Source organism: Macaca fascicularis, chromosome 6, assembly GCF_037993035.2.
Source record: "Macaca fascicularis isolate 582-1 chromosome 6, T2T-MFA8v1.1".
NCBI lineage: Eukaryota > Metazoa > Chordata > Mammalia > Primates > Cercopithecidae > Macaca > Macaca fascicularis.
The window spans coordinates 79,081,016-79,107,151 of NC_088380.1; the positions used below are offsets into that span (position 1 = coordinate 79,081,016).

The following is a 26,136-nucleotide window of genomic DNA, read 5'->3' on the forward strand; positions in this document are numbered from 1 at the left end:
AGTATTCTATAAACTTAGTTGACAAAGCAGCAGCAGGGTGTAAAAGGATTGACTCCAATTTTCAAAGAAGTTTTACTGTGGGTAAAATGCTATTGAAAAGCAATGCATGCTGCAGATAAATCTTTCATGAAAGAAAAAGTCTATTGATGTGGCAAATTTCATTGTCTTATTTTAAGAAATTGCCACAGCTACCTCAAACTTCAGCAACCACCACCATGATTGGGCAGTAGCCATCAACATCAAGGCAAGACCCTCTACTATCAAAAAGATTACAACCTGCTGAAGGCTCAGATGCTCATATTTTTTAGCAATAAAGTATTCTCAAACTAAGGTACATACATTGATTGTTTTAAGATATGCCTTTACGCACTTAATAGACTACAGTATAGTATAAACGTAACTTTTATAGAAACTGGGAAAAAAATCATGTGACTCACTTTAGTTGACTTTCGCTTTACTGCAGTAGTCTGGAAGTAAACCTGCAATATCTCTGAGGTATGCCTGTTATGTTTATTGCAATTTTGACTTCTATACCCAAAAGAAAGAGAAGGGATAAATAAGGCCATGGAGCCAAAAGCTTATTTGGGAACCTGGGGTAATGAAGGACAAGGAAAGAGTAACTTGGCTATCAAAGAATTAAGAGTGACCCTTGAGAAAACTGAAAAATCTCTTAAATATATCTCTTTCTTTTAAAAAAAGTCTTCATGATAATGTAGCAAAAGTCAAAGGTGAAGTATGTTCTATTCTAAATGATGAGACTCCAAATCAACACTTGATTCATTCTTTGTTCCAATACTTAACCACAGCTACAATACTATCTACACTAAATTTTATGAAACTTAAACCTCCTTCATAATTTTACATTTTGATTTTGAGAAAAACTTCCAAGGAAATGTGAAAGGTATTAGGACTTTAAGTTCTTAAGGGATTCATTTAAGCTGGGTCTTTTTAGGACCAATTATCCATGGATTACTCTTACTTGTATCCTCATTTCCTTAGGCATCAATTGTTTTTTATACAAAGGTAGAGGTGTTGATTGAAAAGTTAGTTTTAAGTTTATGTTAGTAAAAAGAAAGCCAGAGAGCCAATTAATATGGTCTAGTTCAAACATGCCTTTATTTCAATGGCAAAAAAGCATTAATCTTATATAATTGTTGAACAGTTACATATGTCTTAAGAATAGTAAGCATACATCTTAAATAGCAACTCATAAAGTGTATGTTAAAATAGGCCCACCAGATTATACAAGATGAAATATAAATGTTTGTTGACAATTGGAACAAATACCTAATAAAATATTAAGAAACCAAGGTTTTAGAGTGTTAGTTCCTCACATCCCACATAAAACTTCCAATGCTGATCCATTACGTGGCATGGGAGAAATTCTTGATCACTGATTAATAGTATTTCATTTATTTGTAGATAACGTGGGATGCTTTGCATCAGCTCTCTGGAAGTTCCTGTTTAAAGAAGTATCAACAAATTAAAAACTGCCCTCTGAAATTTAAGATTTAAATTTTGCTATTACAAATCCCAGAATCCAATCAAGTCGAGGTGAGAGCACACATAGCAGGTTTTCTGATCAGGACCTTTTTCCTCAACCTATTTTCTGTACTCAAGACAAAGCTATGAACCAGCGTTGGCTGATCTTGGGAAAGAGGGGCCTGTTTGAAGTCTAAAACATCAGCAGAAAAAGGATAGTGGAAGTTTCTGAAGATAGTTGTACAAACTCCTCTGTGCCTCAATTTCCAATAAATGGAGAATAAAACAGTTGTATTAAGTGAGATTTTGCATGTGAAATTCTTAGCATACTGCCGGGCAAACAGCAAATAATAATTACTAGATGCTGTTATTATTTAGTACTAAAAAGAGTATTAGGCTGCAAGATTTCTAGTCCTGCCTCTGCCACAAACTTGGTGTGTGATCTCAAGCAAGTCATATGGCTTTTCCAGACTTCCATCTCTGAGATGTGAGAGGAGTGATGATGAAGAGAGTTCCTTTTGGCTCTGCCAGTCTAATGGGCCAATGGTCCTAAAACTGGTTTCTTCAAGCTCCCTGACACTCTGAGAGATTTTTTTCTCTGAAATTGGCTATATGAGCTGTACATCATTCAGTAAGTTGAATCTTATTCCACAGATAGCAACAATATGAGCGTGACCTCTGTATGGCCAACCCTTTCTTCATACTTGGCCCACGTGCTTCTGGTAGAGTTGTTTTCAGCCTCCTGATTTGCTTAGATCTACACCAATGAGTGAACAGGTATAGATTCAGGGGTCAGAACATACCCCATTCAGAGGGAAGTGACATGCAATGAGATTTTTTTTTTTTTTTTTTTGAGATGGAGTCTCACTCTGTCACCCAGGCTGGAGTGCAATGGCATGATCTTGGCTCAGTGCAACCTCCGCTTCCCAGGTTCAAGCGATTCTCCTGCCTCAGCCTCCCAAGTAGTTGGAATTACAGGTGCCCACCACCACACCCAGCTAATTTTTGTATTTTTAGTAGAGACAGGGTTTCGCCATGTTGCTCAGGCTGGTCTTGAACTCCTGACCTCAGGTGATCCACCCGCCTTGGCCTCCCAAAGTGCAATGAGATTTTTATTGGGTATTTTGGCAAAGAGTCACATACAGAGTCTTTTTTCTTAGACTTGAACTTGGAAGAACGTAGCCCTGGGATGATGAGAAGAAAGGCTATTAGGATAGAGCCAAAATGAGGAAATGGATCTGAGAAATGGAAAGCAAGAGAAACTAGTGCTTTGTCAAACATGCTCTTTGAACCCTGAATGAAACCTGAAGATCTGTTCCTGGTCTTTCATGTACATGAGTCAATAAAATTCCTTTTTGAGGGGTTTAAACCAGTCTGATTTGGGTTTTAAATCATCACTTATAATCCAAAGAATTTAAACTTTTTTACACATGTTCCATATGTAAACATAGTAATTCCCTTATTAGGAGCTTTGTTTTATAGACTTCCTGAAACAAGGTATCTCATAAAAGTTAGGGAGTATTTTTTTTCTTAGGAAAAACCCATGGAAGTAAATCTTTACATATTAATTTAAATTCTTTTCATCAAATTTAGCCTAGTTTAATCATTTAAACACTATTATTTAACACTTGTCTTTTCCTCTATAAGATGCTGTCCCCCCACTTTAGTTATGATTTGAAAAACTTAATGCATCTACCATAATTTGTTTATAATTCATAATTCATTTCTCACTTTTCACTATTCAGGCATGTGCCAATACTTCTATAGAATTGATACTCAGAAGCAGAATTACTGAGTTGAGGGGTCTGTAAACATTTTACATTTTAAGAGGTTCTGCCAGAGTGCCCTCCTAAGTGCATCCTTTTATACTACCACCAACAGTATCATGAGACTACATGTGACAATACCTGTTCTTTTCTTCCACATCTTTGCCAATACTGAATGTTATCAGTCTTTTTATAAAAGTTTTGCCACTCTGATGGTAGAAAAATTTGTCTACTATTTTCATGGGCATCTTCCTGATTAGTATTTAGCATAAGCATCTTTCATATACTTAGCATCCATTAAAGCTTCTAGGACTAGGAAAGTGTCTATTAAAATTTTTGTCTGGGACTGGGCATGGTGGCTCATGCCTGTAATCCCAGTACTTTGGAGATGGGTGGATTACCTGAGGTCAGGAGTTCAAGACCAACTTGGGCAATATAGCAAGACCTTGTCTCTATAAAACAAAATTTGTCTGCGTTGATTTGGTCAAATGTTAATCAGAGCATGGAGCTAATTAGGTCAGGAATTTAATATCTGTATGCATCAAAATTCTGTTCCAAAACTATTCCTTAGTTCACTGGGCACCTTCAGTGGAGCGTAAATGTTTCCTTAAATCTAGTGTTCCAAGTAAAATACAGTTAAAAGCTCATGTTTTGGTAACAGCTCTGAAGTATCTATATACTTAAATATTTAACTCAGCCACTGCTTTAGAGAACCACTCCTTATAGTTCTTATTCTAGGAAGACTAAAATGAAGTTTTGAGGTAACTCATGTTTATAACTTTTCAACACATTAAATATTTTAATAATATTAAATATTTAATATTTAATAATTTAAATATTTAATAATATTTAATATTAAAACATACATCATTATTTAGCAATACATTGAAATAACTGCTGGAAGTAGCTGCAATACTTCTTATTATCCCTTTCCACAATGTTATATGAAACTGCCAGCAAAATCAACAAGATCGTAATGCCTAATTCAAGCACAGTCTAACTGACATCTGAGAAAAACTGTTCTTTTTTTTTTTGAGGTGGAGTCTCGGTCTTGTCACCCAGCCTGGAGTAAAACAGCGCGATCTCAACTTGCTGCAACCTCCGCCTCCCAGGTTCAAGCAATGCTCTTGCCTCAGCCTCCCAAGTAGCTGGGATTACAGGCGCCCACCACCATGTCCGGCCAATTTTTTTGTAATTTTAGTGGAGACGGGGTTTCACCATGTTGGCCAGGCTGGTCTTGAACTCCCGATCTCAGGTGATCTGCCTACCTCGGCCTCCCAAAGTTCTGGGATTACAGGTATGAGCCACCACCGAACAGTCGAAAAACTGCTCTTAATAAAGCACAGCAGAGATGATTAGGGGTAGGGCAGGAATCTTTTGACACCATGGCACTGGCAGTTCCTAGACATGGTGCCAAAGGTGCAGAGCAGGGAGGCCTCTAGCTGAGAGGGTACACACAAAGCCCCATCACTTTACATTTGTGCTCTCTTATAGTCTTTACTCCTTCATAGCCAGTGTGACTCCAACCACATTATCCTGTTGTGAATCCACTGTGTGAATTTCCAGTGTAAAGTTTCCTGCAATGTGCCAGATTACCCAATACAATTTACTATGTCTAAATTGACATTAACTATTATTTTATAGATTCCTAAAAAGGACTTTTAGCAGAGGCTGTTAGTTGCCTCCATTTTTGCCTTTTTGTTTTTCTCCCATTAACAGAATCATAGGCAATGTGTCACACAGAAAAACTGTATTTTTCAGCCTTCTTTGCAGTTAGGTGTGGCATATGACTAAACTCTGGCTAAAGAGATATAAATCAAAGTGTTGTGTTTGACTTCAGGGAAGGTTCCTTAAGGGGACAGACAGCTAGGAAGCCCTTTTTTTGCCTCTCTACTTTCCTTCTTTCTAATGCCTAGAATGCAGATGTGATGGCTAGAGATTCATAACTATTTTGGATCATGAGTTTACTTCAGGATGTAAACCAGTACAAAGAAAGACAGAGTAGAAAGACTTGGTGACTCTGTGGTGCTGCTGTGCCTCATCTGGAATGCTACGGATCCAGACTTCTTAATGAAAGACTAAATCTTTGCGTGTTGAAACCACTGCTATTTGGGGTTTTCTGTTGCATGCAGCCAAACCTAATCCTACATCATACAGAACTTTTGAACTCTAAGAAGTAGATGAAATATTTCTGCAAAGACCACTAGGTCTGCCTTGGGGCTTTCTCTTTGGAGGCACAGAGAGATCATGAATATTTAAGCACGCAGAGGATCATGATGTGAAAAAATACAAACTCCACAAAATATGCCAATTTTGGTATCATTTTTACTATAATAACTATATTACCAAACTTCTAATACACAAGGGCAGATTAATAGATGGCTGGAAAGATGAATACACACAGAAAAATCCATACTGTAAGGTATTGGTATTAGGACGTCAGAGTGTAAGACCTGATAGGTAAATGCAGCCATCTTTATGATAATTCCTATTGTTCCATAGTGATTGTTTTAGGGACTTTTCATCTCATTTGATCCTCTTGAGATGATGTAGCCACATGTGAACTTGGGGAAAGTTGGGGAAAATCAGAGCAAGGTGGACTTGTGGGCATACAACCTTAGCATTTCTCTCCAAAAGGTAAGTCTTGCTACAAAAGTTACAGGCCTAGCCAAGTGCAGTGGCTCAAGCCTATAATCCAGGCTACATGGGAGGCTGAGATAGGAGGATCACTTGAGCCCAGGAGTTTGAGGCTGCAGTGAGCTATGATCCTGCCACTGCACTCCAGCTTGGGTGAGAAAGTAAGACTCCACCTCTTAAAAAAAAAGTCACAGGCCTAAATAAAAGTGCTTGCTTTAAAGGGAGGGCCAGACACTCTTCAAATAAGGTGAGCTTCATCTTATTTTTAATAAGAAATCATCACTATGTTGTTTACATAGAGAAGATTCATCCAAAGATGTTGTTCTGTACTACCATCCAAAGTACAGAACAACAGGCAATGAGCATATATTGGAAAGCTATGGTGTGCCAGGCATTGAAGAATATAAGAAGTAAGATTTCATAAAAATTCTGTGAACTCAAAGATCTTCTCAGTCTATCATGAAATAAAGATGATGTAACCAGCAATTATTTATAACATGGAGTGATATACATAAGATTTGATCATCTATTTGATCTATTTGCACAATATGTAGAATCTCAACACTTAAAAAAGTGAATGGAATTGAACATTTTCTTTTTTTTTTTTTTTTTACCTTGTCCAAATTTTGTTTTCTCAAACATTGATTTGCTTGGTTCCTGTACTGGGTCATCTAAACAAGCAACTTCTGAAAGTGAAACAAATCGTTAGTAATAATTTTGCTGAATTAGGGGACTGCTCTGGTCAAATCAGGATGATGATCACCCTACCGAAGGGAAATATAAATAGCTCTTTCTTGACATTTTAGGCTAGATGATTTAAAAATAAAATAATAAAATGAAAATAGCTCTTCCTAGTTCCCCTTATTCCCCAAAAACAGTATTCTAAAAAGTATGGTCATTAAAAAGCATAAGAGAACAGATTATGTTTGTGACCTGAGGTAGGGTGATGAAAGCCACACAAAATTATTATTATTTTTTTAGACTTTCTGGTCTCTACAGTGTCAGAGCCATGATTTCCATGATGATATTTTGATATGTAGAAGAGGGAGAAAGATTCTCTCCTGAGTGCTTTTCTTGTAGTAGGGTTAGAGAGTTTTGCATTGTTCTAACTTGCCAGGTCTTTGGGTTTCTGTCAGGTACCACAAAACCAGCTATAGAAGAATTCTAATTAAGGAGATTCAAACAAAACTCCAACAGCAGCCTACAGAATGCCAGCAGGGCCCTGCCTGTAGATTCTTAGGTCCAGACCAAGGTAGCAAGAAGCTGGTTGGCACACTGCTACCTCCATGGTTCTTAAATTAACATTAAATTTTTCTTTTCTTTTCTTTTCTTTTTTAAGACAGAGTTTTGCTCTTGTCACCCAGGCTGGAGTGCAATGGCACAATAACATAACAATTTTCTGAAATATCTAATGGAAAGAAAAATCAGGATTTGTGAAAAGAAATTAATAACAGGAAATTATTTATATTACAGGCAACAGAAGTAGCAGTTCAGAACCCATTTCTGATTTCATGCTCACTTAACAGGGAGATTGTGTGCCCTCTGAGGAAGAAGATGCCTATCTAGGGTTGAAAACGCCTGCCTAGAACTAGAAAATCTGAGGAGCAGATGACCTTCACGATAGAAGGAAAAACCTACTGCTCTGCTTCGACTCTTAGGTTCGAAACCAGAAGAAAGCATTTGCTTGGTTTTCCTTCTAGTGTGTGTTTAGGGTGGGTGGCAGGGAGGGGGCAGAGAGAGAGAGAGAGAGAGAGAGAAAGAGATGGAGCGACGGGGGCGGAGAGAGAGAGAGGATAGAGTACTTTAGCAATTCCAATTCCACCCTCAGGAATCAAAGCAAAGGGGTGAATATCAAGGACTGTCAAATTATTATCTGCACAAGAGATCAAATACTATTAGTCATCCAGAGTCTATAGTCAGGCTGGCTGTGTAAGAGTCACCTCTAAAAATTCAGGTTACTGGGCCTTACCCCATGATTTGATTGGGTAGATTAGATAGGTAGTCAGGTTAGGAAACAAAGGCCATGAACTACTACAAGAACTCCCTTCAATTTCTTAAGCCCTTTAACTTCCCCAAAGTTATTAATGTTACCTGTTTTAATGTTACTAGTTATGAATGTTACCAGTTATTAATGTTGTCTGTTTCCCAAAAATGATGAAAAACACTTTTGAGGCTATCTTCAGAAAACTGTGGAGAATGCACCCTATTAATGGAGCCAGTTTTTGTGACAGAGGAGGATCCTGAGAAATTAGGGTGCAAAAGTTAGGAAATGAATGTAGTTTGAATTATTGGGGCTTGTTATAGGAAAGGAACAGTCCCAGGGAGGCCCTGGGTAGGGACTTGGTGATAGAAATTCTGTTTGTTTCTTGGCCCTGGTTATCACAGTGTCATCATTTTTTGTTTTGTACCTCCTCTCTTCTGTATTGTCCCCAAATGGTCAAAGACAGGGACACTAGGAAAAAAAAGAGGGGATGCTGTAGCAAAGGAGGGTAATATAACTGTAGTTATGGCTATTTTTCAGAAATGTGTGCTGCCTTTTTCCAGATCACTTCAAAATCTGCTGCTCATTGGTTTTAGTTTTCTCAGGCTAAAGGCTGTTCCATCTGATAAAGGGTATTAGTTTACTCTAATAAGCAAAGATTTATTTTAATGCCTATTTTTAGAAAATAAATAAAACCAAATCATGTCTTCTGAAAGAAAAACAATACTCATTTTTTCCTTTTATATGACACTTAAAAATCTATCCAAAGTAAGTACAGCATAGATTCAGAGAAAGGAATTGTGAGGGATGGAGTCATCTTCTTAAATTCTCCTGGAATTAACTAAGGTTAAAAATGGAGTGCTATAAAACAAACAGAAAATAACAAGTGTTGCAGAGATGCAGAAAAACTGGAACCCTTGTACATTGCTGTTGGGAATGTAAAATGATTCAGCTGCTACAGAAGACAGTTTCGCTGTGCTTCCTATATAGAATTACTATATAATAAATGATGAGTATCCCTAGTCCAAAACGTTTGGGACCAGAAGTATTTTGGATTTTAGATTTTTTCAAATTTTGGAATATTTGCATATACATGAGATATCTTGGGGATTGGCCCAAGTCTAAACATGAAATTCATTTATGTTTCATATACACCTATACACAAATCCTGAAGGTAATTTGATCCAATATTTTTAATAATTTTGTACATGGAACAAAGTTTTGACTGTGACTTGTCATATGAGGTCAGGTGTGGAATTTTCCACTTGTAGTAGCATGTCAGCACTGAAAAAATTTCAGGCTCTGAGATTTCAGATTTTGGATTTTTGAATTAAGGATGCTCAACTTATATAATAATTACACTCCTAAGCACACACCTAAAAGAACTGAAACCAGGTGCCCAAATATACATATGTCTATTCATAGCAGCACTATCTCTAATAGCTAAAAAGGGGAAAGCAGGCCAGGCATGGTGGCTCACACCTGTAATCCCAGCAGTTTGGGAGGCTGAGGTGGGCAGATCACCTAAGGTCATGAGTTCGAGACCAGCCTGGCTAATATGGTGAAACCCCGTTTCTACTAAAAGCACGAAAAATTAGGTGTGGTAGCACGTGCCTATAATCCCAGCTACTCGGGAGGCTAAAGCAGGAGAATCACTTGAACCCAGGAGGCAGAGGTTGCAGTGAGCCGAGATCATGCCATTGCAATCCAGCTTGGGCAACAAGAGCAAAGCTCCGTCTCAAAAAAAGAAAAAAAAAAAGCCTGGGGGTGGGGGAAGCACCCAAATGCCCATCAAAGGATGAGTGGACAAATTATGGTATATCCATATAATGGAATATTATTCAGTCACAAAAAGGAATGAAGTATGGATACATGCTATGATGTAGATGATCCTCAAAAACATTATATTAAGTGAAAGAAGTCAGACAAAAAAGGTCACATATATTGATTTCATTTATATGACATATTCAGAATAAGCAAATTCATACAGACAGAAAGCAGATTGGTCGTTTCCAGAAATCGGGAGGAGTAGAGAATGGGAAACAACTGCTGAGTGGGTACAGGGTTTCTTTTTGGGGTGATAAAAGTGTTTTAGAATTATATAGAGGTGGGTGGTTGCATGACATTGTGAATTTACTAAATGCCACTGAACTGTTCACCTTGAAATAGTCAATTATAATAATTGTTAGTTTCACATCAATGAGAAAAAAGACAAAATAAAATGAGTGCTTTTCCAGTAGGTTTTGGTGTTTTTATCCCACAACGAAGAAATGAGTGTCAGTCTGTACATACCTGGAAGACAAGGTTGATATTGCTGAGGTACTGAGTTTGGTTCTGGAAGTATGGGTGCATCCTCAGAAACATACTTTAAAAGCTCCTTCCCAAGATATGTAACCTGCACATAATTAAGCACAAAATTTACAAATCATACATTCTGTAAGAAGGCAATACACTTATGTCCTGAACATTGTAATTTTTATAAGGTTTTGGCTGTTGTATGTTGTGGATTAGCAAGCTTTAGTCCATGCTCAAATCCAACCTGCAACCTTCTTTTCTATAAATAATGTTTTATTGGAATACAGTGATGCTCATTCATTTACTTAACATCTATGGCTGCTTTCATGCTATAACATAATTGACACAGACCACATGTCCATGAAGCCCAAAATATTTACTATGTGGCCTTTTACAGAAAAAATGCATTGACCCTTGTTGTGTGATATTAATTCACTCACCTATTCACTTATTCAACAACTATTAATCCAGCACCTGCTACTTTATAACTTTAAAATTTTAATGTTACATTAATAAAATTAAGGCATAAAAGTAATGGTATTTTTCAAGAAATCAGATATTTAACTGATTAAATTAATAACATTTCAGGTCTAGATATCCACTTTTTTTTGGTAGTTTGTGAACTTAGATATATCGTTATCAGTGCAAAAAGTCAGAGCTTAGAAATATCTACACACAAATAGCCAGGGCTGAGGCAGAAACGGTAAATTCTGCCAGAAATGTTCTGGGCCCAAGGGTCTTTGGGTTATTTACTCTTAGCTTTAGGATAATCTATTAATATACCTCCAGATGTTGGTTGACTGTGGGCAAAGCATCAAGATTCAACTTGAACATCCCTTCCTCCAGGATGCCTCCCTATAACTTCTAGATTCAAGTAATGATCCTCCTCTAGGTTCCCAAAACTTCTTTACTCATATTTCTGTCATGGTACTTACCTCATATAAATGAAATTATGTTTTAATACATCTGTTTCTATTAAACCATAAGCTCTTTGAGGACAGGGTCTGTATCATATTCATTTGAATACTCTCAGCAGTTCACAGAGTGCCTGACGATACTGGATAAAAGACTCTGAAGTCCCGACTCTTTTTCTTTTCTTTTAATTTTTTTTTTTTTTTGAGAGAGTCTCACTCTGTCACCCAGGCTGGAGTACACTGGCGTGATCTCGGCTCACTGCAACCTCCACCTCCTGAGTTCAAGCAATTCTTATGCCTCAGTCTCCCATGCCTCAGCCTCCCATGCCTTAGCCTCCCTAGGAGCTAGAATTACAGGTGTGTGCCACCATGCCTGGCTAATTTTTGTATTTTTAGTAGATACAGGGTTTTGCCATGTTGGCCAGGGTGGTCTCGAACTCCTGACCTCAAATGATCCACCTGCCTCAGCCTCCCAAAGTGCTGGGATTACAGGTGTGAGCCACCGTGCCTGGCTGTGAAGTCCCAACTCTTAAGAAAGATTCTCAAATTCCCTAAGCCTCAATTTGTGTTTGTAAAAAAAATGTCTCCAGCTTATTAAATTGTTGTGAGGATTAAAAGTGATAATGCAAGAAAAGCATCTGGCATACTGTGTAGTACATTCCGAGTACTCAATAAATGTTAAATTGAACAGCGTGAGAAAGGTCTAGGGGATCTTAAAGGTACAGATACCCTTTGGGCTCAATCCTATGACCAAACAAAGCCTGGCAATGAAAATGGAACAGACCAGCCTACTCAATGTGTCAATCCCTTTTCACTTGCCATAGAAAGTGGAGGAGAGGCCCCTGAATGCCATTTGTCAGTTCTCCAAACAACCAGTTATTGGAAATAATAGATTTTGTATGTGTTACACCCTGACAATGTCCAACACATCTCATGAATCCATCAAAGTGCAGGCTCAGTATGTTCGCACCTATATCTCAGACTTTAAAAATATTATTAGTTAGTGCTGGGCAATATAAGATGACTTACACATTCCACTGCAGGTAATTCAGATAAAGAATACAGTTTTAAGAATATCCACCGAGTTAAAAATCTATTTTCCCTTAGGAGTGATTTATTGAACAGGTTAATGAATAGATCTCAAAATGAACAGACACTAGATCACTTCTAGAAAATGTGCATTTCATATTAGTGTTGTGAAAAACCTCCAGTGGGCTAAAGCATAAAGGCAGTCATTACATCTGTGTATGACTCAAACTCTGAATCCTGAACTACATTTCTCTGGATTCAAATCTAGCTCATATGCCTACTCTGACAGAGGCATGGTAGGAAGAGCTGGAGGCTAAGTTCTTAGGCTCTTGAACAACATAGCCTCCAGTGATCTCAGCAACTTCACTGTCCAAACCTATTTTGATGAAGGGCAGCTGACAGGATGCCAGATGAGAACATGTAAGAGAGATGGAGCTTAGTGTAAGGCATGTTCGGTGAGGATATCTGTAGGTTGTTGTGCTGGGCCACTGATGCTTTCCCTGAAGCTCTTACAACACTCCATTATTCCTTAGAAATTAGTCTATGCTGAGACTGGATTAAGAAAATATGGCACATACACACCATGGAATACTATGCAGCCATAAAAAAGGATGAGTTCATGTCCTTTGTAGGGGCATGGATGAAGCTGGAAACCATTCTGAGCAAACTATCACAAGGACAGAAAACCAAACACCACATGTTCTCACTCATAGGTGGGAATTGAACAATGGGAACACTTGGACACAGGAAGGGCAACATCACACGCTGGGGCCTGTCGTGGGGTGGGGAGGAGAGTGGGGGAGGGATAGCATTAGGAGATATACCTAATGTAAATGACGAGTTAATGGGTGCCGCACACCATCATGGCACATGTATACATATGTAACAAACCTGCACGTTGTGCACATGTACCCTAGAACCTAAAGTGTAATAACAACAAAAAGAGGAAATTATGCTGATTCTCCAATATCATACTAGGGAAAAGTAGGGAGTGTAGAATGTCTGTGTGTGTGTGTGTGTGTGTGTGTGTGTGTGTGTGCGTGTGTGCATGTTTGAGGAAAATAGATGACTCAGCCAGCCAGTATTCTGGAAATGTAGTTAATGAGCCAAGTGAAATTATTAATCAACTTTATTTTGGTAAGGTCTCTGGGATAAATAAAGTGCAGTATTGTCATTATTAATTGCCATAATAAATATTTCTCTACATCTTATGTAGTAATATGCATCAAAAAAGAATGAAACATAACCTGCCTTTGCATATACTTCCCTTCTGGGACTCCATTTTATTTGAAAATATCAGCCCATTTTCATATGTCTTCAGAAGAACCATTTGTTGGTGTTGACTAATAGAAATCTGTTCATGGATGGCCAGGCATGGTGACTCACACCTGTAACCCCAGCACTTTGGGAGGCCGAGGTTAGGGGATCGCCTGAGGTCAGGAATTTGAGACCAGCCTGGTCAACGTGGTGAAACCCCATCTCTACTAAAAATACAAAAATTAGCTGGGCATGGTGGTAGTCCCAGCTACTTGTAAGGCTGAGGCAGGAGAATCACTTGAACCTGGGAGGCAGAGGCTATAGTGATCCAAGATCGGGCCACTGCACCCCAGCCTGGGCAACAGAGCGAGACTCTGGCTCAAAAAGAAAAAAAAAAAAAAAGAAAAAAAACGAAAGAAAAGAAATCTGTTCATGGATGATCAAATAACTACTTTTATTCCATTGCAAGTTTTAAGAAGTCAATCTTACAAAGTTTCACTGCTCCAAGAGGAGTAGAAGGAGGAAAGAATAATTGCTTTTCACCTCAGGGTGGAAAAAGAGCAAATAAAACAATAAAAAAAACTGTAGGTTTTCTTTTAAATTCATTGTAACACAAAATACATTGTGGCTAAAAAAATAAAATAAAAATATTTCTCAAATAAAATATTTCTTTAGGAATTCAGAATATAAGACAGAAAGTAGTTTCAAAGTGCAAAAACTGCCTTGGAAGAGCTGTTTCTATGGAAATGATGCAGGTAAAGCTCACCTTCATGGTACCAACCTCCCCATTCCAGACTCTTTTTTCACACTCCCAACACTCTATGTAGCTAGAGGCAAGAGAAGGCCCTTCACATTATTTATATTTTCAGGATTCAAAACTCCTGGATATTTGTATTTTAAAAGAGGTCCACATATCTAACCACCTCCTTCTTTTTCTTTGTGTTCTAAAATGTAGCTGAGTAGAAGCTAGGTTCATAGGAGGTTTGGGACACATTGAGAGTATGAGTAATTGACAGAATGAGGCTGTCTGTTGAGATGAACAATTTCCATCAGTTTCTATACTCCCACCCCAACCTTTTCACATCTTGATATTCTTAATCATGATGGTGAGAGGAATTTTTCTTAAAAAGTATGTGTGTGTTGGGGAGGTGGGAGGTGAGGGGAACCACAGAAAAAAGTGATCACTAAATCCAAAGGAGTGGAAAGGGTGGAAATAAGCGTGGAAATTCAGGGAGGCATCCGGATGGGAAGTATGTTTGCAGAAGAGATCTGTCTAATGTTCCTTGAAGCACTGCCTAAAATAGCAGCCTACTTTTCATCTGCAGTAATTCACTGTTGAGTATTTACAAAAATAAACCATCATTTCCATTCATACGATTCTTACGATTTTCATCCTGCAACTGTATCACAGAAAGGCATTTTTCCTGTGGAAGTAGGCAACAGTTGCTGCACATGACTAAGGCTTTGCATACATTCATAAAGGTGGCTAGATTGTACTGTGTGCTCTTTTGAGTTCAGAGCAACCTGTTTCTAATGAAAGGAATGTGTGCCTCTCTTGTGCCATTATAAATACAGAAAAGAATGTATAGGGAATCAGAAAATCAGGTTCTAGTTCTGGTTCTGCCTGGCCTCGAGACCAAATCAGGTCATTTAACCTCCCAAATCTTTGTTTTCACATCCATGAACAGAAATAATAGTTGATCTTCCTGCCTCATAAAGTTGTATAAAACTGCTTTATAAATCAAACAGTGCTATTCAAGCTCCACAATCGCTATGTTGGAAGGGTCTTTAGATATCACCTAGCACTACTTATTTCATGCATAAGAAAGCTGAAGTTCAGAAAGGTGAAATGGCTTGACCCAGATTAATCATTCTTACTGAGGATGCACATTAGAATTGCCTGGAATGCTTTTTCAAATATTGCCACTTGGTCCCTACATAGATATTAGATCAGAAGCTATGGGCTTGGAGTCTGCTAGGCACTAGTGGTTTCTAAATGCCCTCAAGTGATTCCAATGTGATTGAAAACCATTGCCCAGATAATATAACTTATAAAGAGTGGAACCAGGAACTAGCTTGGTCTGCTGCCTCCCACCCACAAATTACTCTGCCACACCAGAATGTTGTCCAACAGCTGGGAGGCTGCAGAAAAGAAGTCAGTGATGCCCTCTCTGAGTAAGCATCAGGATTTCCTTGGCAAAGCTGTTCAGCAACTGCTTGGGTTGGAAGTTTGAGTCATCTCTGTACCTACTGGCTCTGTCGCTCTGTCAGATACAGGGCAATATCTTGTTTTCTGGCATTCCTTGCCTGACCATCACCCACTCCTGGTCCCATACCCCACCACCACTCTCAGAACTAGTCAGTAGAAATGTTCACATTTTTTTTTTTAATTTTTTTATTATTATTATACTTTAAGTTGTAGGGTACATGTGCATAACGTGCAGGTTTGTTACATATGTATACTTGTGCCATGTTGGTGTGCTGCACCCATCAACTCGTCATTTACATCAGGTATAACTCCCAATGCAATCCCTCCCCCCTCCCCCCTCCCCATGATAGGCCCCGGTGTGTGATGTTCCCCTTCCTGAGTCCAAGTGATCTCATTGTTCAGTTCCCACCTATGAGTGAGAACATGCGGTGTTTGGTTTTCCATGTAGCAAAAAGTTCCTTTCATCAAGAAGTGACTGAATTCAGGAGTTACTCCAAGACAAGAAGAGGCAGAGGTTTATGTGGTAAATTTTAAAAGACTTTAAAAGAGCCTTTTAAATACTGTAAAGAAAATCACTAGGGTAATGTTTCTCAGCTTGGGGTATTTACTAGAAGTACATCAGTGCCCATAGTAATTTTTAAAACTCTATTTTCATTTTTTTGATAATCTAAAGAAAATAAGCCTGTTTAGATATCTGTAGGAATATGTTATATCTGAGAATTGCTCTACTTTTAGTGCCCACATTCGCATGTGGCTTCACTATCACATAGGTGCTAAACAGTATGACTCTAATTGACATGGCTATGAGAAAATACTAGAGGCAATGAGATATAAATGAGGCATTAGTACAGAGTAAGGGCCAAATGATGTCACAGCCAGCTATTCAAAGGCAGGAAATAACAGTAGTTCTAAGAGAGAAACAGAGTAGGCAAATGGAATCATCACCAGGCACACTGCAGCACAGGCATGTTGAGCTCAAAAGAACCTAAGCTACAGCATTCAGTATGCTGTCTGTCCTGTGAGCAAAGATTCAGTTTCAGAAAAACAGTATAATCTATCATAAGTTTAAGAAACCTTGTAACAAAACGGAATTTTCATGGGCAAGATGTTAATTACTAACATTTAGATACGAATTAAGAATCCATGGAAAGGATTGGGCAAACGGGCTAAGATGAACTGAAAGCAGATGGCCTGGTGACTCCAGGAGTGGGAAATAAAAACAAACTTTGGGAAAATAAAAAGTCAGACAGACCATATAGCAGATAGAATCCAGAATGTGCTGATGTAAGTGAAGGAACTGAAACAGTGCTAGATGCACTTGCCAACAAGGTCTAGGAGACCAGAATGCAGAGTTGGGCACAGAGTCTGGGACACAGAACATAGACTTTGAGGGCACAAAAGGGACTGGGAGGGAGAGTGGGTAGACCTGGGTTAAACAAAAAAGAGGAGAGAAAGCTGTGCTTCCTATTACTGGTAAACTGAGGTTTACTGTAATGGTTAGTAGAGGTTGAGTGTATCTTCTAGTCTTTGAAACACTCACGGCAGATGTCTGAAGACTCAGACTTTCCTGAAGAATCATTTTAAGACTGTTCCTGAAGTAGTGCCATGGACATCTGGAGGTGGATGAACACTAGACCTCAAGAATATCAGTCATTACTGGGCTTATAACTCAGAAGCCAGAACTGAGAGGGAGCCTACTAAGTCTAGGAGGTCTAAATGAAAGTAATTCATTTTGAAGGGCTAGCAATTCATGAATAAGGACATGTTCAAACATAAAAATACATGATAATTTCTGTGGGTCTTAGGCCTCTTGCCCATTTCTTTTGTATTTAGGAGATTTTGCTTTACTTCATTAGAATAATAACATATATTAACTAAGTTACCAATATACCAGTGGTTCCAAATTTTCCATACAGAGTTACAAAGACCTGAAATCCCTTGGGAGATCAAATGGGAAGATTAAAGGCATTAAAGTTCTGAGACTAGATAAGGAGTAAGAAAGGGAAGGTGCAGTCAGCTATGCAACCATGCCCACGGTGAATTCTGGCAAATAGGACTTGTGGGAAAAAGTGACGTGTTTATTCTGTGACATGCATGTAGCATGATATGCATGTAACATATATACAATGAACACATGAAAACAAAACTAGCTTGGAGATCTTTCAGATTTCCTTAAAAATACTTTCAACATAAAAATATGTACTTTTCCATTTGAATATGAAGTTAAAGATAAACTTAAGAATGACCCACCTTACTCCAAGCATAATTCCAGGTCACATAACTGTTGCCTCCCAGAAGATCCTTGAGCCAGGTGACTGGGCTTTTATAAATCTGACCACTTTCTACCTTAAGTTTACCATTCAATAAAATGCTGGCTTTGTGGGTAGTCTCCTGAAGTGAAAAATAAAAAAAAAATTAGGGTCAAAAATAGCTGAAATATGTGAACTTTTGCTTCTGGCCATGACAAAGTAACAGGGACCAGATACACCCTAACACCTGATTTTTTAATTTTTGTATACAAATTTAATGTATCTAGATATGGTCATAAGGGCATGCAGCAAATCATGAACCATCTAGTCAACAAAATCTACAAAAATTGGATTAAAAAGGTGAGTCTATGGTATTTGAACCAAGACTGCATCTTCCCTCCCTACTCTCAGCTCTGTGAAGTGGAAACTCCACTCTAGATTGCTGTAGTCAAGACTACAGGGCTCCCTGTTACAGAGCTGTCTTCCTGGGAGGGGCATAACTTCAGCATTGCTCATCCTGCCCCCAGCCACTGTTGCTAACGCTAAGTTGCCAGCAACTATAGCCAAAGGGTGGAGGCTCCCTTCTCCTGCCTAGCTGTGAGTGTTGAGACAGAGGCTCCACCTTTGGCATGGCACCACTGAGAATGCTGGGATCCCGATCACCCTTGCTTTGGCTTGTAAGGTGGTGGTTTCACATTGGGAGAGGCAAACTGAAAAGACATGAAGCTACTGCCTCCCCTCTACCAAATGCTCAGCTCCTAAAGCAAGGGTATCACTTGAAAAATCACCTTTGTCCCCACCCTCAGCTCCAGGGCCATGGCTCAGGGATTCTGCCTGAGAAGAGAAGTCGGCCTTAAAATAGATAGCTCCTAATCTCCTCCTGAAGGAATTAACTTCATTTGCAACAGAGCATGAAGAAGGCCCAGTGTGTGATGTTCCCCACCCTGTGTTCAAGTGTTCTCATTGTTCAATTTCCACCTATGAGTGAGAAAACGCGGTGTTTGGTTTTCTGTCCTTGCGACAGTTTGCTCAGAATGATGGTTTCCAGCTTCATCCATGACCCTACAAAGGACATGAACTCATCCTTTTTATGGCTGCATCATATTCCATGGTGTATATGTGCCACATTTTCTTAATCCAGTCTATCATTGATGGACATTTGGGTTGGTTCCAAGTCTTTACTATTGTGAATAGTGCCACAGTAAACATATGTGTGCATGTGTCTATATAGCAGCATGATTTATAATCCTTTGGGTATATATCCAGTAATGGGATGGCTGGGTCAAATGGTATTTCTAGTTCTAGATCCTTGAGGAATCGCCACACTGTCTTCCACAATGGTTGAACTAGTTTACAGTCCCACCAACAGTGTAAAAGTATTCCTATTTCTCCACATCCTCTCCAACACCTGTTGTTTCCTGACTTTTTAATGATCATCATTCTAACTGGTGTGAGATGGTATCTCATTGTGGTTTTGATTTGCATTTCTCTGATGGCCAGTGATGATGAGCATTTTTTCATGTGTCTGCTGGCTGCATAAATGTCTTCTTTTGAGAAGTGTCTGTTTGTATCCTTTGCCCACTTTTTGATGCAGTTGTTTGATTTTTTTCTTGTAAATTTAAGTTCTTTGTAGATTCTGGATATTAGCCCTTTGTCAGATGGATAGATGGTAAAAATTTTCTCCCATTCTGTAGGTTGCCTGTTCACTCTGATGGTAGTTTCTTTTGTTGTGCAGAAGCTCTTTAGTTTAATTAGATCCCATTTGTCAATTTTGGTTTTTGTTGCCATTGCTTTTGGTGTTTTAGTCATGAAGTCCTTGCCCATGCCTATGTCCTGAATGGTATCGCCTAGGTTTTCTTCTAGGGTTTTTATGGTTTTAGGTCTGACATTTAAGTCTTTAATCCATCTTGAATTAATTTTTGTATAAGGTGTAAGGAGGGGATTCAGTTTCAGCCTTCTACACATGGCTACCCAGTTTTCCCAGCACCACTTATTAAATAGGGAATCATTTCCCCATTTCTTGTTTTTGTCAGGTTTGTCAAAGATCAAATCTGTGTAGATATGTGGTATTATTTATGAGGGCTCTGTTCTGTTCCATTGGTCTATATCTCTGTTTTGGTACTAGTACCATGCTGTTTTGGTTACAGTAGCCTTGTAGTATCCTTTGAAGTCAGGTAGCGTGATGCATCCAACTTTGTTCTTTTGGCTTAGGATTGTTTTGGTAATGCGGGTTCTTTTTTGGTTCCATATGAACTTTAAAGTAGTTTTTTCCAATTCTGTGAAGAAAGTCATTGGTAGCTTGATGGGGATGGCATTGAATCTGTAAATTACCTTGGGCAGTATGGCCATTTTCACGATATTGATTCTTCCTATCCATGAGCATAGAATGTTCTTCCATTTGTTTGTGTCCTCTTTTATTTCGTTGAGCAGTGGTTTGTAGTTCTCCTTAAAGAGGTCCTTCACATCCCTTGTAAGTTGGATTCCTAGGTATTTTAGTCTCTTTGAAGCAACTGTGAATGGGAGTTCACTCATGATTTGGCTGTCTGTCTGTTATTGGTGTATGGGAATTCTTGTGATTTTTGCACATTGATTTTGTATCCTGAGACTTTGCTGAAGTTGCTTATCAGCTTAAGAAGGCTTTGGGGTGAGACGATGGGGTTTTCTAAATATACAATCATGTCATCTGAAAACAGGGACAATTGGACTTCCTCTTTTCCTAATTGAATTCCCTTTATTTCTTTCTCCTGCCTGATTGCCCTGGCCAGAACTTCCAACACTATGTTGAATAGGAGTGGTGAGAGAGGGCATCCCTGTCTTGTGCAGGTTTTCAAAGGGAATGCTTCCAGTTTTTGCCCATTCAGTATGATATTGGCTGTGGGTTTGTCATAAATAGCTCTCATTATTTTCAGATATGTCCCATCAGTACCTAGTTTATTGAGAGTTTTTAGCAAGAAGGGCTGTTGAATTTTGTCGAAGGCCTTTTCTGCATCTATTGAGATAATCATGTGGTTTTTGTCTTTGGTTCTGTTTTTATGATGGATTACATTTATTGATTTTCATATGTTGAACCAGACTTGCACCCCAGGGATGAAGCCAACTTGATCATGGTGGATAAGCTTTTTGATCTGCTGCTGGATTCGGTTTGCCAGTATTTCATTGAGGATTTTTGCATCGATGTTCATCAGGGATATTGGTCTAAACTTCTCTTTTTTTGTTGTGTCTCTACCAGGCTTTAGTATCAGGATGATGCTGCCTCATAAAATGAGTTAGGGAGGATTCCCTCTTTTTCTATTGATTGGAATAGTTTCAGAAGGAATGGTACCAGCTCCTCCTTGTACCTCTGGTAGAATTAGCCTGTGAATCCATCTGGTCCTGGACTTTTTTTGGTTGTCAGGCTATTAATTATTGCTTCAATTTCAGAGCCTGTTATTGGTCTATTCAGAGACTCAACTTCTTCCTGGTTTAGTCTTGGGAGGGTGTATGTGTCCAGGAATTTATCCATTTCTTCTAGATTTTCTAGTTTATTTGTATAGAGGTATTTATAGTATTCTCTGATTGTAGTTTCTATTTCTGTGGGATCAGTGATGATATCCCCTTTATCATTTTTTATTGTGCCTATTGGGTTCTTCCCTCTTTTCTTCTTTACTAGTCTTGCTAGTGGTCTATTAATTTTGTTGATCTTTTCAAAAAATCAGCTCCTGGATTCATTGATTTTTTGAAGTTTTTTTTTGTGTCTCTAACTCCGTCAGTTCTGCTCTGATCTTAGTTATTTCTCACCTTCTGCTAGCTTTTGAATGTGGTTGCTCTTGCTTCTCTAGTTCTTTTAATTGTGATGTTAGGGTGTCAATTTTAGATCTTTCCTGCTTTCTCTTGTGGGCATTTAGTGCTATAAATTTCCCTCTACATACTGCTTTAAATGTGTCCCAGAGATTCTGGTATGTTGTATCTTTGTTCTCATTGGTTTCAAAGAACATCTTTATTTCTGCCTTCATTTCGTTAAGTACCCAGTAGTCATTCAGGAGCAGGTTGTTCAGTTTCCATGTAGTTGAGCAGTTTTTAGTGAGTTTCTTAATCCTGAGTTCTACTTTGATTGCACTGTAGTCTGAGAGACAGTTTGCTATAATATCTGTTCTTCTACATTTGATGAGGAGTGCTTTTCTTCCAACTATGTGGTCAATTTTGGAATAAGGCCGGGCGCGGTGGCTCACGCCTGTAATCCCAGCACTTTGGGAGGCCGAGACGGGCGGATCACGAGGTCAGGAGATCGAAACCATCCTGGCTAACACGGTGAAACCCCGTCTCTACTAAAAAATACAAAAAACTAGCCGGGCGAGGTGGCGGGCGCCTATAGTCCCAGCTACTCGGGAGGCTGAGGCAGGAGAATGGCGTGAACCCGGGAGGCGGAGCTTGCAGTGAGCTGAGATCCGGCCACCGCACTCCAGCCTGGGTGACAGAGCGAGACTCCGTCTCAAAAAAAAAAAAAAAAAAAAAAAAAAAAAATTTTGGAATAAGTGTGATGTGGTGCTGAGAAGAATGTATATTCTGTTGATTTGGGGTGGACAGTTCTGTAGATGTCTATTAGGTCTGCTTGGTGAAGAGCTGAGTTCAATTCTTGGATATCCTTGTTAACCCTTTGTCTTGTTGATCTGTCTAATGTTGACAGTGGGGTGTTAAAGTCTCCCATTATTATTGTGTGGGAGTCTAAGTCTCTTTGTAGGTCTCTGAGGACTTGCTTTATGAATCTGGGTGTTCCTGTATTGGGTGCATATATATTTAGGATAGTTAGCTCTTCTTGTTGAATTGATCCTTTACCATTATGTAATGGCCTTCTTTGTCTCTTTTGGTCTTTGTCGGTTTAAAGTCTGTTTTATCAGAGACTAGGATGCAACCCCTGCTTTTTTCTATTTTCCATTTGCTTGGTAGATCTTCCTCCATCCCTTTATTTTGAGCCTATGTGTGTCTCTGCCCATGAGATGGGTCTCCTGAATACAGCACACTGTTGGGTCTTGACTCTTTTTCCAATTTGGCAGTCTGTGTCTTTTAACTGGAGCAGTTAGCCCATTTTCATTTAAGGTTAATATTATTATGTGTTAATTTGATCCTGTCATTATGATGTTAGCTGGTTATTTTGCTCGTTAGTTGATGCGGTTTCCTCTTAGCATTGATGGTCTTTACAATTTGACATGTTTTTGCAGGGGCTGGTACCAGTTGTTCCTTTCCATGTTTAGTGATTCCTTCAGGAGCTCTTGTAAGGCAGTCCTGGTGGTGACAAAATCTCTCAGCATTTGCTTGTCTTTTAAGGATTTTATTTCTCCTTCACTTGTGAAACTTAGTTTGGCTGGATATGAAATTCTGGGCTGAAAATTCTTTAAGAATGTTGAATATTGGCCCCCACTGTCTTCTGGCTTGTAGAGTTTCTGCCAAGAGATCTGCTGTTAGTTTGATGGGCTTCCCTTTGTGAGTAACTTGACCTTTCTCTCTGGCTGCCCTTAACATTATTTCCTTCATTTCAACTTTGGTGAATCTGACAATTATGTGACTTGGAGTTGCTCTTCTTGAGGAGTATCTTTATGGCGTTCTCTGTATTTCCTGAATTTGAATGTTGGCCTGCCTTGCTAGGTTGGGGAAGTTCTCCTGGATAATATCCTGAAGAGTGTTTTCCAATTTGGTTCCATTCTCCCTGCCACTTTCAGGTACACCGATCAGATGTAGATTTGGTCTTTTCACATAGTCCCATATTTCTTGGAGTCTTTGTTTGTTTCTTTTTACTCTTTATTCTCTAAACTTCTCCTCCTGTTTCATTTCATTCATTTGATCTTCAATCACTGATACCCTTTCTTCCACTTGATCGAATTGGCTACTGAAGTTTGTGCATGCGTCATGTAGTTCTCGTGCCATGGTTTTCAGCTCCATCAGGTCATTTAAGGTCTTCTTTATGCTGTTTATTCTAATTAGCCATTCGTCTAATTTTCTTTCAAGGTTTTTAGCTTCTTTGCGATGGGTTTAAACATCCTCCTTTAGCTCGGAGTTTGTTATTACCAATCATTTGAAGCCTTCTCTCCACCCCTCAAAGTCATTCTCCATCCAGCTTTGTTCTGTTTCTGGCGAGGAGCTGCGTTCCTTTGGAGGAGAAGAGGCACTCTGATATTTAGAATTTTCAGCTTTTCTGCTCTGGTTTCTCCCCATCTTTGTCATTTTATCTACCTTTGGTTTTTGATGATGGTGACGTACAGATGGAGTTTTGGTGTGGATGTCCTTTCTGTTTGTTAGTTTTCCTTCTAACAGTCAGGACCCTCAGCTGCAGGTCTGTTGGAGTTTGCTGGAGGTCCACTCCAGACCCTGTTTGCCTGGGTATCACCGGCAGAGGCTGCAGAACAGCAAATATTGCAGAACGGAAAATGTTGCTGCCTGATTCTTCCTCTGGAAGCTTCGTCTTAGAGGGGCACCCAGCCGTATGAGGTGTCAGTTGGCCCCTACTGGGAGGTACCTCCCAGTTAGGCTACTCGGTGTTCAGGGACCCACTTGAAGAGGCAGTCTGTCCGTTCTCAGATCTCAAACTCCATGCGGGGAGAACCACTAATCTCTTCAAAGCTGTCAGATGGACGTTTAAGTCTGCAGAAGTTTCTGCTGCCTTTTGTTCAGCTATGTCCTGCCCCCAGAGGTGGAGTCTACGGAGGCAGGCAGGCCTCCTTGGGATGTGGTGGGCTCCACCCAGTTTGAGCTTCCTGGCTGTTTTTTTTTACCTACTCAAGCCTCAGCAATGGTGGATGCCCCTCCCCCAGCCTTGCTGTCACCTTACAGTTCGATCTCAGACTGCTATGCTAGCAGTGAGTGAGGCTCCGTGGGCGTGGGACCCTCCAAGCCAGGCGTGGGATATAATCTCCTAGTGTGTCGTTTGCTAAGACCATGGGAAGAGTGCAGTATTAGGGTGGGAGTGTCCTGATTTTCCAGGTACCATCTGTCATAGCTTCCCTTGGCTAGGAAAGGGAATTCCCCGACCCCTTGTACTTCCCTGGTGAGGCGATGCCCCGCCCTGCTTTGACTCATGCTCCATGGGCTGCACCCACTCTCCGACAAGCCCCAGTGAGATGAACCCAGTACCTCAGTTCGAAATGCAGAAATCACCTGTCTTCTGAGTTGCTCACGCTAGGAGCTGTAGACTAGAGCTGTTCCTATTTGGCCATCTTGGAACCTCTGATCCTTTAATCCATCTTGAGTTAATTTTTGTATAAGGTGTAAGGAAGGGGTCCAGTTTCAATTTTCTGCATATGGTTAGCCAGTTCTCTCAGCAGCATTTATTAAATAGGGAATCATTTCTCCATTGCTTGTTTTTGTCAGGTTTAAAGAAGACATTCATATGGCCAAAAAAACATATGAATAAAAGCTCAACATCACTGATCATTAGAGAAATGCAAATCAAAACCACTATGAGATACCTTCTCACACCAGTCAGAACAGTGATTATTAAAAAGTCAAGAAACAACCGATGCTGGCGAGGTTGCAGATAAATAGGAATGCTTTTATACTGTTGGTGGGAATGTAAATTAGTTCAACCATTGTGAAAGACAGTGTGGTGACTCCTCAAAGATCTAGAACCAGAAATACCATTTGCCCCAGCAATCCTATTACTGGGCATATACCCAAAGGAATATAAATTATTCTGTTACAAAGATACATGCACATGTATGGTCACTGCAGCACTGTTCACAATAGCAAAGACATGGAATCAACCAAATGCCCATCAATGATAGACCAGATAAACAAAATGTGGTACATATACTCCATGGAATACTATGCAGCCATAAAAAGGAATGAGATCATGTCCTCTGCAGAGACATGAACGCAGCTGGAAGCCATTATCCTCAGCAAACTAATGTAGGAATAGAAAATCAAATGCTGCATGTTCTGACTTATAAGTGGGAGCTGAACAATGAGAACACGTGGACACAGGAAGGGGAACAGCACGCATTGGGGCCTGTTGGGGAATGGGGTTGAGGGAGGGAGAGCATTAGGAAAAATAGCCAATGCATGCTGGGTTTAATACCTAGGTTATGGGTTGACAGGTGCAGTAAACCACCATGCCACTTGTTTATCTACGTAACAAACCTGCACAATCTGCACATGTATCCTGGAACTTAAAAATTAAAATTTAAAAAATAAAAATAAATGTATCAGGGCAATTTCAGAAATATGAATTCACTTGCTAAGAATACAATGGTTGTGTCCCTCCATTCAGGAAGCCCAGCAAAACCCCATTTCCCAAATCAGAGCTAAATGTCTATATTATGTGACAGCAACATTTACTAACTTATTTATA

General features: G+C 39.4%; 1 protein-coding gene across 2 annotated transcripts in view; it reads right to left on the bottom strand.

The window, feature by feature from the left end:
• Positions 1-1,097: 1,097 nt before the first annotated feature.
• Positions 1,098-26,136, bottom strand: part of ANKRD31 (ankyrin repeat domain 31) — a 160,933-nt gene continuing 135,894 nt past the window's right edge. The window contains exons 22-25 of one of the 2 annotated variants that reach the window (XM_005557174.5): positions 17,821-17,961; positions 10,159-10,261; positions 6,500-6,571; positions 1,098-1,460 (exon numbers count right to left, since the gene is read on the bottom strand). In XM_005557174.5, the coding sequence (XP_005557231.3) occupies positions 1,315-1,460; positions 6,500-6,571; positions 10,159-10,261; positions 17,821-17,961 (462 nt within the window). In that variant the 3' untranslated portion in view covers positions 1,098-1,314. The remainder of the gene's footprint in view (positions 1,461-6,499; positions 6,572-10,158; positions 10,262-17,820; positions 17,962-26,136) is intronic. The other variant, XM_045393864.3, reaches the window with a different exon arrangement.